Here is a 14,666-nt window from a genome sequence, read left to right on the forward strand (position 1 = left end):
ATTTAAGAAAAGCTATGGTAAGACAAACTTCTGTACATAATTGCCTTCTGTTTTATGACATGACATCAACTCGTACACGAGGATGTTCCCAAGGTTCCCTCCCTTGTAGACTCTATTCTTTAACATCATACTTGGAATTTTAGAATTTTATATTTCTTGCCAATGTCAAATTCATTTTGCCAGAAATCCACAGAAAAATCCGGGTTCAAGTCTGTTGTAGTCTAGACATAGGTTCAAGTCCTAGTTGGTTAGGATATTCAGCTCTCATTGGGTTTTGAAAGACCCATTTCTGGCCCGTTGAACTAGTGGGTTCGAGTACATTGCAATTCGTCGACATTCACAGTAAGATCCGGGGTCAAGTCCCAGCAGCGTTTTCTTTTATCTTACAGTAAAGAAAAACAAGATGCATTAAGCTTGAGATATCTAAGAAATAGACATATACTGCCGTCCACATAAACACAATAGAATCAATTGCAATGAGACTTTACAGATGCTCTCATGTCAATTTCGTTCAGCCCCTGCTCTACTTCTTTACTTTTCCCCAACTTGTCTTTTATAGCAGTTTAACACAGACCAAGAAAAATGAAAATGATAGATGCAACATACAATTCAAAGGAATCAAAAAAGCTTCTGCAAGTTGAATCATTCTTCTTAAATATTGCCTCCCATTTTTCCAATTAAGCTATCAACTATCTAGAGAGACAAGCTTTGAGTTCAATTTAACTAGCTGCATTACACAAGTTAAAAGCCTTGGCTCAAGTTTTGTTCCATGGTTCCTCGTAAGTGCCATTTGAATACTCCTCCCCTGCAACACTAGGGGTTCCATTCGATAACCGATTTGTGCTGGTAGAATTCGAATAAGGAGAATAGGTAGAAACAGGGCTGCCTCGCGAATACCGGTTTTGTGCAGCTGTGCTACTCCTAGTAACCTTGAGACGTGCCTTTCTACCCTGTACCAGAACAATTATATAATGAAAGTTTCATGGAATGGCACAAAATTCTCGATCATAATAGGAGTCTATCATTATGGATAAATACAAACAGATGGAAATATGATAACTAGAGATGGGAATTACCTTTCCCATGCATTTTTCCAAGTGAGGAGCAAACCTCCCTGCAGCAATGGATCTCCCACAATTCATGCATTCAAATATTTCAGTGGCTACAGATGGGTGTGTTTGTCCAAATATATCCACTACATACTTGGTGTTTGTTTCACTGCTATTACTAGGATCAGCTACCCTTGCTCGGGCTTGAGCTGATAACCTCATTTCTTCTTCTTCTTCCTCTAAATTACGGTCGAGCCCCAATTTTGCTATCCGATGACACTCGGATGCAACATCAACAATTATGGAATCCAAGAGATCTCCGAAAATGTGAGATGAAAGCTGAAAAAGGCAATTCAATCGAAATCAATAAAGCATCTCTCTCCATCTTTGATATAATAAACTCTTATTCTCGTTCATCTCATGTAAATAAAATCGTGAAATTACGGATTCGTTCTTCAGTTTTTTTCGTTTCAAAGAAAAACAGGGTTACCTGAGTATTATTATCTTCATTTGGTCCAGACATGAGTTGTAAAGCAGATAATTGTAGCTCTATACAATAGCCCCGCGATTTTCGTTACCCGAACTCCGCAATTTGGGGCGCAGTACCCCTGTCGACACGATCCGATACGGATTCCGAAACGGGCTACGGGTAAGATCCGGCAAAAACCAGCGAACACAACGGGGGGTGAAAACTGAGATGAAAAAGAAAAAAAAAACCTGATTTGCAGAGATGGACGATGGTAGGAGGAAGATGATGATAGAAACAATCAAATAAATGAAGGGAAAATTAGGGCGTAATAAGTTTGGGTAAACTACAACCCAGGTACTAAACTATTAGTAAATTACATTTCAGTCACTAAATTTAAAAATGTTACAAAACAGTCACTAAACTATTTAAAAATTTTCATTTAAGCCACTGAACTGTTAAGATTTTTTTTAAAAATTCAACTATCAAATAATGAGCGACAATTCAACAATTAATACAATGAATCAATACCCATTGATGAGTAAAAAAACATATCTTAATTCCAAATCAATTTGATAATTTGTGTTGAAGATAGTTGAGAAAATTATTTGAATTTTGATTCGAAAATTGATGATTCATGAACAAAACTGTTGTCTTCCGTGCTACAAATTATTTGTCTCTTTTTAGTCTAAGAACAACAATATAATCACTTCTACGCGAATTCAAGCTTTGAAAAAGGATCTATGCCTACCTCGAAAAAAGGAAGAAGGTACAACTCAAGAGAGTATTAGGAGAAAATTACTAGCACGCACACCACTAACAGATAAACTCCTACAAATTGATCTTACGAAACTAGTAAGAAATGAAGAGTTTGACCAATGAGCTAAGTTTGGAACCATGGATGAGATAGGCTCAAATGTTGCCATTAAGAAAGGCAGCTCGGGACTTGAACTACAATGTCATCAGTGGAATATCGTCATTGGCCACATTTCAAGCATTTTATATGTTACACTAAATTACAACATTTCTCAGTCCCCAAATAAACACTGCTCCTACAACTAGCCTCTGCATTCTAAGACTGATTCTTAAATCAGAAGACAAGGCTGCCGACCAATATTGAGGTTAATGTAACCGTGAGGTTGTCATCGAGCTCGGTACTAACTGGAAGTGACTCCACAAGTGCTGATGCGATAGACACAATCAAGAAACCGAAAACAATCTCCGTACTCTCTTTGATATATCCAAAGTAGGAAAAATAATACATATACCTGTTATAACATTGCTTGTTAGCATTAATCAAAATAATAAATCACGTTTAGGGTTAGTCAGGAAAGAAAAAGCAAAAAGAGAAAAAATTTTAGACAGGTTACCCAACAGAGGTCAAAAAACCAGCTATTGCCATTGCAACACTACCAGCTATGGACTTGTTCTTATTGTAAGGAAGTTTCTGTCCACCAAATTGTCTTCCCACGATATCGGCAAAACCTTAAAACAGGTACAGATTGTTATCCAACTATCCATTTTGATTAATAAAGCAACTCAGAAATTCAAAGTACTTCTTAAAAGATTAAATGACTTAATTAGCTATTACCATCTCCAGCACAAAGGTTACATATTGCAGCAATTGCTATAGGTGAAGTCCTCCAATAGAATGCACAAGCCAAAGTAATCGTCGTAGCATAATAGACTGGTCCTTTAAGAAGTTCCCTGATGTAAGGGACTGCGAGTTAGAAACGAGCCGTAAAGGGGTAAAAGATAACACACTGTTTTCCCCTTCTTTTGGTATTTTTCATGTCAGGATGAAGCACATACTCAACAAGCAAGAAATATAACTGATACTTGTAACATTGTACATAAAAAAGCTGAGCTTTAATCTTCATTCTCACCTGTAGTCACCATATCTGCTCATTGCTTTCACAGTGGCTTCATCTTTCCATAGTCCAGAACCTATAAGAATCATACGTATTATGTTGACACCGGGTGTAATAGCTGCTAAAATTGCTCCCCGATACCCAGAACTGTAATGATTAGTATTAACAATTTCATCAAGCAATATATGGTAAAGCAATATAAAGCTGTCTCAATAAGAAGATCATCACCTGTATAATGGCCAACAAAGCATGAAAACTAGCCCAATGCTTATGTGCACGAGCTTCCTATTCAGTTTCTGAACAAGAAAACAAAGAGACATTTGTTAACAGATTCCTATTCATTTATCATTTTGTATTGAATGCAGTAATCTAATTCCCTGAAATGATTAAACCCCCAAAATCTGGACTTTGAATTGCAATCGAAAAAGAGCATCTTTGAGCTGAGTAAGAGAAACGCCTTAGCAAGCGACGGTGTCAAACCCACAGGGATTAAGCCCGCGAACAGTTATGCAAGCAAGCTTTTACCGATAAACCCGGGAAAAATTAAAAAGAAAAAAGTTTGGCGGAGTTTTGACCTGGTCAAACAGGCCGCGTTTGGCGGTCTCCTGCCATAAACGGAGGACAGAGAGGGCGATGGAACCGCTAATGACGGCGGCGCAAGTGTCGGAAAAGACCGGATTTTGAGGGAATAACATGGCAGCAGCGGGAGGGGTTGGATTTCGGCGGGGTTTACGGGACCAAAGAGTGAAATGGGTGGTGGTGTTGGGGGCAACGGCAAAGGAGAGAGAGAAAGGGGGCGAAACGTGAAAATCAAAGAGGAAAGGCTTAAGCTTTGGAATGGCTGTAATTGATTTGGCAGAGAGGAGAGAGACAGCTGCTGCAGCCATTCCAAAATATTTGTAGTAATTAGTTTTGTTGTTGTAAGTTTGGTTTGGGGATTGGGATTTGAGTGAGTTTGACTACAAATTTTTTTATATTTTAAAAAAAGGGAATTGACATTTTTGGTGGGTTTTTCCGAAGGCAAGGATGGTGGGTCAGAAAGCTGAAACTGAAACATTGCCAATTATCGATCTAATCAATATAAATAAAACCAAACTAGTACCCTCTCCTCATTAATATTTGTAAGCTGTGATGGTGTAGGTAAGTAGCTCCATCCACCCACGCCATTTACTTTTGTTTTATGTGGCAAAAAGGTGACGGATGTCTCCAGATTGCAATAAAAAAGCTAATGAACCACACAAGTAGGTATATTCCTGCATTATTCTTCTTGAATCAATGTAAACCATATATTTTCCTGAGAATGAGCTTTTCTCTCATAACATAAAACACATGCAAGAACCGGGTAATGAAACCTTGGTTGTATTGACAAAGATTGAGACCTTCTCATCTTTTATGTCTACTAGTTGTTTGTGTTTTGGGTTTTAGAATCTACTAGACAAGTAGCTGACAGATCCAGCTTAACACATTGGACAACGACAATTAATTACCTGTAATAAAATATTGAACTTGTAACATCATATATCCTATGCCTTTGCTTGTTTTCTGGCTTCCTTCACAACCACAACATTATCAACAAGCATCAATATTTAATGGACATTCAACATTAGAAAAAACTTGTCCATGATTCATTCAACATTTCATGGACATTTTGCACTATTTTGATTAGGGGTGTTAAATCGGTTAACCGACCCGAATTACCATTAACCGAATTAACCAACTCTTTTAAACTTTTAACCGTTAATCGAACCGATTTTTTTAAAAAAAAATTAACCGAACCGAACTTTTTAGGTTAATTTAGTCGGTTAACCGAAATTTATATTTTTTTTTAGTTTTGGTTAAAAGAAGTATAAAAATATTAAAAGTTAACCAAATTAATTGACCGATTAATTAATACTTCCAAAAAATTAACCAAACCGACCGACCCCCGACCGAATATTTATATATTATAATATTATTTATTAAGTTCGGTTAACCGACCGATTTCGAACCGAATTAACCGTTAACCAAACTTCTAAAAAATTATTAACCGACCCCGACCGAATTTAGTCGGTTAACCGAATTAATTCGATTTTACGAAATTTGCACATCCCTAGATTCACATTGAAGTTGAACTGCTCCTTTCTCTTTCTCAATCAACATGTCCAGGTAAGAAAAACAGGCTGGTACACACAACTCTCACATGGGACCTAGCCACGTGATTACTTTCTTAGTTCTATCCTCTCCAGTCCGATCTTTCGTATATTTTGTTTCAGACAATTTTGCAACTTGTAGTAATATATATGATGAATAAACAAACTGGAGATATTCACCACAACCTTCACAAACTAATCTTGGAAGAAACACAAACTAGATTATATGTATTAGGTTCATTGTTTACTTCTGTTGTTTAGGGAATCATTATCAATATAATGTCTTAGCATATGCATGGCAGATACATTGTTTAATGTAAATGAATCGACAGTTGACCAAGATTAGTGGGTCCCCGTTCTCATCCTCATATGATGCTTCACTTGGTAATTGATCCAGCTCCATACTGGTGCTTATTTTACATTGGAGTTAGCAACCAAATCAACCATTTTTCTTTTGGGTTAACTACAACACCATCACCAATACTTCCGAAGAATCTATCCTATGGAAACACCTTTCTTTGTGTTGAGCTTTCTTCTTCCCTGCAAATCACATTCCCTGGTGCTTGAAGAGAGAAATGTAAGAGGTAAACAACAATGTTGCTTAAAGCTCTTCTCTTTATTGATTTTTTAAGGTAAAGATTGGACATTTCTATGTTGAATCTAGTTAGGAGATTTATTTGAAATATAGTATATGTATTGAATAGAAAATGCTTGGTCTTAAAAGGTTAATAGAGAGATTCAAAGGCACTCAAGTTCATGCCTTGAATCCACCAGATAGCAATGGTGTTAACACTACTGGTTCTTCTTCTACACCCGGTAATTGTAGAGTTAAGTTTAAAGGATCAAAACAGAAATCCTCTAAGGCCTGCTCTGGTTCAGGAGCTGAAACTCTTATTCCTTTTGGATTCCCTAGAACTGACCACCTTGAGCCATCCATAGAACCTCACTTGAAACCTATTCAGTTAATAGAAACCTTAGCTGATCTTTTTCGCCGGTCTGAAGCTTGTTTAGAATCTGAGAAATCATTAATATACATTGAGCAGTACTCGATTTTGAGCAGCCTTGGCGATCCGAAGTTACTGAGAAGATGCCTCCGTGCCGCAAGGCAACATGCCTTGGATGTGCACTCAAAGGTAGTTTTATCAGCTTGGTTGAGGTATGAGAGGAGGGAAGATGAGCTTGAAGGTGTGTCCCCAATGGATTGCAGTAGTAGATTCATTCTTGAATGTCCTAAGGCTACTCTTGTATCCGGGTATGATCCAAACTCGATTTATGACAACTGCAAGTGTTATCAAGAATGTGCCAAGTCCACTGATTCGCATATCTCTAAGGTGAAAACATTGGAAGAAGATAGTGATGTTTCATTTTGTGTAGGCAATGAGGAGATTGATTGTATTCGATTTAAAATTGCTGCACTTTCTAGACCACTTAAGGCCATGTTATATGGTAGTTTCAAGGAGTCAAAAAGTCGTAAAATTGATTTTCACATACTGGTACCTCTGTAGAGGGAATGAGAGCTGTGGATTTGTACAGTAGGACTAGGAGGGTGGACTTGTTTCCTCCTGAGGTTGTTTTAGAGCTCTTATCGTTTGCAAATAGGTTGTGTTGTGAGGAAATGAAGTCCGATTGTGATATTCATTTAGCTTCTTTAGTGAGCTGTATAGAGGATGCTTTGATCCTTATTGAATACGGGTTAGAAGAAAGGGCGAATTTTCTAGTAGCTTCGTGTTTACAGGTGTTGTTAAGACAACTCCCAAGTTCTCTTTATAACCCCAAAGTGATGAAAATGTTTTGTAGCTTTGAGGCAAAGGAGGGATTAGCATCAGCAGGGCATGCTTCTTTCATCTTGTATTATTTCCTAAGCCAGGTGTCTATGGAAGTGAATACAGTGTCGAATGTGACTGTGATGTTGTTAGAAAGGTTGAGAGAATGTGCGGCACAAAAATGGCAAAAGGCTCTAGCTTTGCATCAACTGGGATGTGTGTTGCTTGAGAGACAAGAATATGCAAGTGCTCAATGTTGTTTCGAAGCAGCTGCTGAGGCAAGCCATGTTTATTCATTAGCTGGTAATGCAAGGTGCAGATTCAAGCAAGGACAACGGTACTCAGCTTATAAGTTGATGAGCTCGGTTATCTCTGAGTATAAAGCAGTTGGGTGGATGTACCAGGAACGATCTTTGTATAATGTTGGGAAGGATAAGATTGATGATTTGAACACTGCAACAGAGTTGGATCCCACCCTTGTGTTCCCGTATAAATATCGAGCAGTCTTGAAGGCCGAGGAGAAGCAAACTACGGCTGCTATTTTGGAGATTGATAGAATCATAGGATTCAAACTTGAACCAGACTGCTTAGAATTACGAGCTTGGTTCTTGATAGCAATTGAGGATTATGGAAGTGCTCTGAGAGATGTTCGAGCACTGTTTACTTTGGACCCAAATTATAGGATGTTTGATGAGCACATAAGCGGGGAAAATTTGATTTGAGTTCCTCAACCTTAAGGTTCAACAAGGAAGCCAGGCTGATTGCTGGATGCAACTTTATGATCGATGGTCGTGTTTAGATGATATCGGCTCACTAGCAGTAATTCACCAGATGCTGGTTAATGACCCTGGAAAAAGCCTGCTTAGATTTCGGCAATTTCTACTTCTTTTGAGGTAAGTTCTATGTTATCAAGCTTGATCTTGCTGTATATTATGAGATGAAGAATGGCGAATAACAATAACATTTGCAGGTTAAACTGTCAAAAGGCTGCTATGCGATGTTTGCGATTAGCTCGTAACCTTTCTAGTTCTGAACACAAAAAGCTAGTTTACGAAGGATGGATTTTATACGACACTGGCCATCGTGAAGAAGCTATTGCTAGAGCTGATGAATCCATTTCGATTCAGAGGTCATTTGAAGCCTTTTTCTTGAAAGCTTACATATTGGCAGATACGAGTCTGGGTCCCGAATCCTCTTATGTCATTCAACTTCTCGAGGAAGCCCTTAGATGTCCTTCGGATGGTCTTCGTAAAGGACAAGTGAGTAAATATAGGCTTGGACTCCACCATTTGGTGTCATCGTGCATACTAATTTGATTGTTTATGGACTATGGTGATGTTTTGCAGGCACTCAATAATTTAGGCTCTATCTATGTGGGTTGTGGTAAACTGGATGAAGCTACAAACTGTTACATGAATGCCCTTGAAGTCAAGCATACAAGAGCTCATCAAGGGTTAGCCCGTATTCATTTTTTAAGAAATCAGCGAAAAGCCGCATACGATGAGATGTCCAAACTGATAGAGAAGGCATGTAGTAATGCCTCGGTATATGAAAAGCGGTCCGAATATTGTGATGGTTTGATGGCCAAGAATGATCTCAACATGGCAACCAGACTGGATCCACTTAGAACATACCCATATAGATACAGGGCAGCTGGTAATTTTCTATTTTCTTTTCTCTGTTTGGTGAAACTTGTGTTGCTGAGCCATGAAATAGTAATACTGACATGCTGCGTTTACTTGATCAGTGCTGGTGGATGAGCAAAAAGACAATGAGGCAATTAAGGAGGTTTCAAAAGCTATAGCTTTCAAGCCTGACCTGCAAATGCTTCATCTTCGAGCCGCGTTTTTTGAGTCAATTGGTGACCTGAAATCGGCTGTTTGTGATTGTGAAGCAGCTCTTTGCTTGGAACCCAATCATATAGACACACTTGATTTGTATAATAAAGCAAGGGGAACGTGATAGGCTGTCTTTGTTACATTTCTAAAAAACCCGTGTTTCAAAGGCACATAGCCAATTGACTAAGAGGATGTACGTTGGAGAGGGACTGTGACTACCCGAAAAGAAAATTTTCGTAGGTCAAATCATTCATTTGGTAATTTGCAGCGATAAACGATGAAAACAAACAGCTAATTTGTTAAAGAATTAGTAATTCCTCTTCTAGATAAGGCTGAAATATATAAGTTAATGGTTCAGGCAAAACAAGTTCATTAAGCCAAACATATACAAAGCGATTTACGGTAGGTACTATTCTTTCTTATTAATACACAAATGGTGAATGTGGAGCAATAAAGGGAGTATCGGAAACCCAAGGTAGTTTTTAAGTTGAATCGGCTATCCATTTTGTTTGGAGTTTTAGCCTAAAATCAGAAACCTAGGCGAAGTAGATAGATATCTGTGGAATGTCAATATCATTGTCCTCATCATCCTCACAAGCCACAACAACATCCAGGTGCTTTCTATTTGGGCCCAATTCAGCCTTAGCCACTTCAAGGGCTAGATCTACCATCTTCTTGTCCATTCGTTCTCTGTGCCGAAGAAACATGCTATTATACAACAAGCAACTTCCATAAGATATACTGTAGGCATTCAACCCCTTATCTTTCAGCCACTGGATGAGTTCTCTCAAACTTGGGTTGCCTTTCAGGATCCATCGGTCCCAAACAGTCCAGCTCATGTCACCGTGTTTGATGGTTTTGGGTGGAACCGGCTCTGCCATAGAGAACAGAGGCAATGCAAGGTTTGCGAAAGTGTTACGGTAGTCTTCCTGTTTGTGTCCTCCATCCAAAGCTTTGTAAAGTTCCAGGCAGACGAGACCAGTGGCCATAGCTGTGGAAGTGGCAATTGCAGGGATAATTCTTCCAGCAATGAACTTGGCTTTCAGCTTGTCCACCTCTGGAATGCTGTAGTTCCTGGCCCTCATATTTGCAAGCCCAGCTATCAGATCCATATGGTAGTTTGTATCATCATCCTGCAAAATTTGAGAGAAAATATTAATATACAAGCATTCATTGGCTTCAAAAACTAAAAATTGTATACATGGTAAATATACAAGTGATAAGGCGAACCTTCTCAAACTGAATAGGTTTCATCTTGAACCCTAGTGGCAAATTTTTCGTGCAAAGCTCTAACTTGAAGATGAGTTCATTGATAACTGCTGCATCATCTATAGATGCAACAGAGAGTGTAGTAGCCTTCTCATCCGTTACAATTTTTACATCTTTCTTCGGCTCAAAGTCTGGGACTATTAGTTTCTCAATAGCCTCAGCCAACATCTTCGGATGCTCAATCCAATCAGGAATAGGAATGCCAAATGTTTCAGCCCTCAGGATAGAAGCAGCCATAACAAATTGCAGATGACTTGGATCAGCTACTGAGAACTGAAGTGGCTGAGGGAATCTTTTTGGGGCAGACCAGAACGGAGCCCCAGTACTGGTTGCAGCATCTTCAGGAAACGTATAAATCAGCTGCTTTACACGATTCACAAAGTAGGCTTCAAATCTAGATGCAAAAGAAGGATAATGTCAAAAAGAGACACAACAAAAGCACCATCTTCAATTATGAATATAGTATTAATTTAATGTCAAAGAAGTACCTTAGACGAGCCCAAGCAATGCAGTCTTGGAATGTTTCACACTTCTCTTTCTCAAGGCATTCAAGAACCTGTTCCAAATTATCTCTAGCTTGAGCATCACCAGCATTCCTTTGTGCAGTTTTGTACTCAACTGGGTTAGACAGATATGCATTTACTTCAGCAGGAGTTTTCTCAAGAAGACCCTCAAACTCAGATCGAGCCCATGTCAAACAATGGTCAATATTGTGAGGGAACGAATGCACAGTGCACATAGGAGCCTGTTTCTCAGGTGGGTCTCTTGAAGCACCATAGTTTTCAGTTAGGTGAGGAATGACCATCTGAGTGTTGCATTTAGCACCTAGGGTTCCTGACTCAAGAAGTGGTTTCTGGAAATATAAGCACCTCTGATCAATATAAAGCCTAGCATTAACATTATCCAATGCATTAATAATCACGGTTAAATTCTCCCAGAAGGTGTCATCGAACACATTTTCAGTTTCAGGACCCACGCGGTTTTGCAAAGCTTCAATGTTTAAACGAGAATTTATTGATGCAGCAGCAGAAGCAGCAACTGTGGATTTGGCCTGCCCAATATTCCAGTCCCGGAAGAGAAACTGCCTGCTCAGGTTGCTCTTCTCAATTACATCATCATCAGTGATGGTTAGCTTTCCTTGGTCACCACATGAAACTCCCATCAGAGCAATATTTTTTAAGAACTCACAACCTAGTGCACCAGATCCCACGATGAACACTTTTGCATCCTCCAGTTTCTTTTGGAGCTTGGACCCAAACACTGAAATTTGCGCATCATAACGGGTATTTAATGGTTTTAAATCACTAGGGTCCAGAGGCTCTGTAGGAAGTGACTCCACTGAGTCAAAATAAAAGAACTGTATAAACCAAATGATAGAGGATTAGTATAATAGAAGAAATAATCAGGTTGCATAAGTTTCAATAAATTTTACAGTCAATGTCATAAACTCTTAATTTCAAGTCTCAGAGATGGTGATGAAGAGGATGGGGAGGTAATAGATGTTTGAGCCACAATCCAAGGCATTTCATCCCATTAATATTCCAAAATCACAGTATGATTAAAATTTTAAATCCAAAAATCCATGCATTAGGGTAAGTGAGAGTAAATTCAATTTATACAGTCCAACACAAGGCAATTTGCAAAAGATAAATGATACTGACCTGAAAGAGAGGATGAAACTTTCCAGAGCATGCTTTGACAACCTCTTGTCCTACAACTCCACCAAACATGGCAGCCATGGGATTCAGTACAGCTCTGGCACCAAAGGCAAAGTTTCGCAAAAGTTTTGGGTTGATATCTTCCACCTTTCCATCTCCCACTCTCTCATTAATGTTACCAGCAATAGAAATAAGCTTATTGGCATCTTCTTCTGAACCAGCAACTGGAAAACGTCCTAAATCAGAGACAAACTTATCCAGTGCTTGGAATGCTATGTGTAATAGAGGTGGACGGTCAAACTTTGAGAAATCACTCAGCAGAAATTCACCAGGGTCTTTGAGAGCCTCTCTTAATGGTTTGAAATTTAACACCTTGGGCTGTTTCACTTGCGTAACAATACCTCCTTTAATATACGTACCAAATTTGGTAGTATCCTCTTCAAGAGTAAATGAATACGGCCTTGCACTCTTAATCTTCCTTGGTTTTCCATCATTTAGTTCCGTCATTCCATGAACTTCGGAGAAGACAACGAGATCCCCATCTTGAAACTCAAGCCTTTCATCATCAACACATGATACAAATGCTGGGTTGTCATTGCTTATAGATGCAATTATACCCGTATGAGGATCCTCTCCGTCAACATCAACTACAGTGAACTCAGGTCCAAAATCACAAAATATAGAACCGAAAAGACCTCTAACTTCAGCCTTGATGAAAGAGATAGGAGGATTATAATTATGACAATAATCATCAAACTCAATAGCTTTCTCAAAACTGATATCAGTAAATACAACAGCCTGCACAACGAAAGATGAAGACAAGGTTATGGGATGGAATGGCAGAGAATGTACAGATCCTCAAAATACTCATGCAACACAGAGCAAGATTTTAGCTCAAATTGCAGATTATTTTCCAGGTAAATACACTCTCAGGAAATCTCCATCATATCACATCTTCCTAACTGTATCAGATATAAATAGTGGAATTTGAGGTGATGATAATTGAAATTCAGCATGATTTCTCAAGGTTTGTTACAAAACAAATGGAGCAAGTTCCAAATTCAGTTAACCATTAAAAAGAAAACAAGGTAAGCAATTATAGACAGGATAGATCCAAAGACTAAGTACCTGGAAGTTGGAAAGTTGTTCCTTGGTTAATTTTGTTGTTAAGGTGGAAATGATCACAGCATTGTTAAGTTCTTGCAACTTCTGAACAGAGGCAAGAGCCCTGTTTTTACCAACATCAGTCTCAGAAAACACAAAATTGCTGGACAAATCCCACAATTCCACCGCCCCTTCATCATGCAAAGTCACTGATTTGACACCAGCGAGAATGAGATTCTTCGCTGCACAAGCAAAAGAAATAAGAGTCTCAGTGAGATACCAATCTATAATCATCATCATATATACATCCCAAAATATAACCAAAAGAAATCACAACCCAGGGATTGAGAATGGGCAATTCTATATGGATCACAGATTAATTAGTTCTGGCATAATTTTTAGCTCGTAATTTTCAACATTAGCACATGAATTTCCATCAGCTTTCCATCAACCCATTAGAAACTCAGCTACCGATGTTTACAAAAGCAAATCCAGAAACAAAAACCGATCCATCAAAGCAAAACAAGACATTCCTAAATATCATCAACTTTTAATCTCGTGATTTCTGAAACAATCCATTAGATCATGCAACTAGTACAAATTGGAATACCGGATCTATCACAACACATAAGGAACGGAAAATTATCATCGCTTATAGATAAGATACAAATAAATTTTCTTTCACCAAAATTAAGAAAGGATAGAAAGAACTCAAAATTCGAGAACTCATACCAATCTCAGCTCCAAGACCTTGCATCCCGGAAATAAGAATATTCGATGCGAAAAGCCGCCTCATAGTCTCACGGCCATAGACGGCCAGCTGCCGACTATGGAGATCTTCATCGATTTCAGTGTAATTCGCACCGCCAAGAGCCATGATCGACGGTGAAGATTCAACTACTCTACTGTTACTCTGGTCGATATTACTTCCAATTATTGCACTAATATTACCGTTATTAACCGCGACGGCGACGATGCAGCTATCAAGGTGGTGCTTGTTAAAGGATGATGAAACCGCGGGTACCGGTGGTAGCAGTGGTTTCGGGGGTCAGCTTCTATAACTACTACTCTATTATCAACAGTAGCTCTCTAGAATATAGAGTGGAAAACTGCCGAAAATGCCACAAAAACACCATGGAAATTACGATGAGTGCCACGATGTAATATAAGAATATAAAAGTAGTAAACAGCTATGGCGGAGGAGAGGAAGAAGTTTATGATAGAAATAACAAACAGAAATTATGAAATCCAACCTAAAACCTAACTTGAACATGGTTTGAAGGTGTAAAATATAATGGTCGAAAGAAGAAATGAGATTGATAAGATGATTTACCCAGGAAGAAAAGGAGAGAATCAGCTGGAAATGAGTTGAGACTCGAGACAGAAAGATGATTTTATCCTCTGCTGAAAGATCACTGTTGCCATTTGAAATTTTAGTTAAGAATATAGAATATAGAATATAGAATATATGATCGAATGGCTAATGGCGAATAGCGATGGGCGACCAAGGTTGACCTCA

At 38.6% G+C, this 14,666-nt stretch overlaps 3 protein-coding genes and 1 pseudogene across 3 annotated transcripts; 1 reads left to right on the forward strand and 3 right to left on the reverse strand.

Moving 5' to 3' along the window:
* Positions 1–422: 422 nt before the first annotated feature.
* On the reverse strand, positions 423–2,106 carry LOC105783986 (SAGA-associated factor 11). The gene is made up of 3 exons (XM_012609713.2): positions 1,540–2,106; positions 1,077–1,388; positions 423–950 (listed from the first exon to the last, which is right to left on the reverse strand). Exons 1-3 carry the CDS (start codon positions 1,570–1,572, stop codon positions 756–758), a joined length of 540 nt encoding a protein of 179 aa, XP_012465167.1. The 5' UTR covers positions 1,573–2,106; the 3' UTR covers positions 423–755.
* A 293-nt stretch (positions 2,107–2,399) lies between these two features.
* Positions 2,400–4,431, reverse strand: LOC105783806 (probable phytol kinase 3, chloroplastic). Its single transcript, XM_012609462.2, has 6 exons — positions 3,962–4,431; positions 3,615–3,682; positions 3,402–3,533; positions 3,107–3,222; positions 2,886–3,000; positions 2,400–2,783 (listed from the first exon to the last, which is right to left on the reverse strand). The coding sequence occupies exons 1-6, from the start codon at positions 4,271–4,273 to the stop codon at positions 2,606–2,608; spliced, it is 921 nt and encodes a 306-aa protein (XP_012464916.1). The 5' UTR covers positions 4,274–4,431; the 3' UTR covers positions 2,400–2,605.
* A 1,676-nt stretch (positions 4,432–6,107) lies between these two features.
* Positions 6,108–9,303, forward strand: LOC105782646 (ethylene-overproduction protein 1-like; annotated as a pseudogene).
* Positions 9,304–9,411: 108 nt separating this feature from the next.
* Positions 9,412–14,652, reverse strand: LOC105782645 (ubiquitin-activating enzyme E1 1). Its single transcript, XM_012607516.2, has 7 exons — positions 14,481–14,652; positions 13,880–14,256; positions 13,172–13,389; positions 12,047–12,841; positions 10,874–11,742; positions 10,347–10,779; positions 9,412–10,249 (listed from the first exon to the last, which is right to left on the reverse strand). The coding sequence occupies exons 2-7, from the start codon at positions 14,022–14,024 to the stop codon at positions 9,653–9,655; spliced, it is 3,057 nt and encodes a 1,018-aa protein (XP_012462970.1). The 5' UTR covers positions 14,025–14,256; positions 14,481–14,652; the 3' UTR covers positions 9,412–9,652.
* Between the last annotated feature and the right edge of the window lie 14 nt (positions 14,653–14,666).

This window comes from Gossypium raimondii, chromosome 13, assembly GCF_025698545.1.
Source record: "Gossypium raimondii isolate GPD5lz chromosome 13, ASM2569854v1, whole genome shotgun sequence".
NCBI classification, from domain to species: Eukaryota; Viridiplantae; Streptophyta; class Magnoliopsida; order Malvales; family Malvaceae; genus Gossypium; species Gossypium raimondii.

Excerpts from the sequence above, each read along its gene's own strand:
- LOC105783986 (XM_012609713.2), bottom strand. The coding sequence starts at position 1,572 with ATGTCTGGACCAAATGAAGATAATAATACTCAG. Across the intron at positions 1,389-1,539 it reads ATGAAGATAATAATACTCAG|CTTTCATCTCACATTTTCGG; the intron begins GTAACCCTGTTT and ends TGCCTTTTTCAG. Across the intron at positions 951-1,076 it reads TGGAAAAATGCATGGGAAAG|GGTAGAAAGGCACGTCTCAA; the intron begins GTAATTCCCATC and ends GTTCTGGTACAG.
- LOC105782645 (XM_012607516.2), bottom strand. The coding sequence starts at position 14,024 with ATGGCTCTTGGCGGTGCGAATTACACTGAAATCGATGAAGATCTCCAT. Across the intron at positions 12,842-13,171 it reads AACAACTTTCCAACTTCCAG|GCTGTTGTATTTACTGATAT; the intron begins GTACTTAGTCTT and ends TTCGTTGTGCAG. Across the intron at positions 10,780-10,873 it reads ATTGCTTGGGCTCGTCTAAG|ATTTGAAGCCTACTTTGTGA; the intron begins GTACTTCTTTGA and ends TTTTGCATCTAG.
- LOC105783806 (XM_012609462.2), bottom strand. The coding sequence starts at position 4,273 with ATGGCTGCAGCAGCTGTCTCTCTCCTCTCTGCCAAATCAATTACAGCC. Across the intron at positions 3,683-3,961 it reads AACGCGGCCTGTTTGACCAG|AAACTGAATAGGAAGCTCGT; the intron begins GTCAAAACTCCG and ends TTTCTTGTTCAG. Across the intron at positions 3,534-3,614 it reads CTTTGTTGGCCATTATACAG|TTCTGGGTATCGGGGAGCAA; the intron begins GTGATGATCTTC and ends TAATCATTACAG.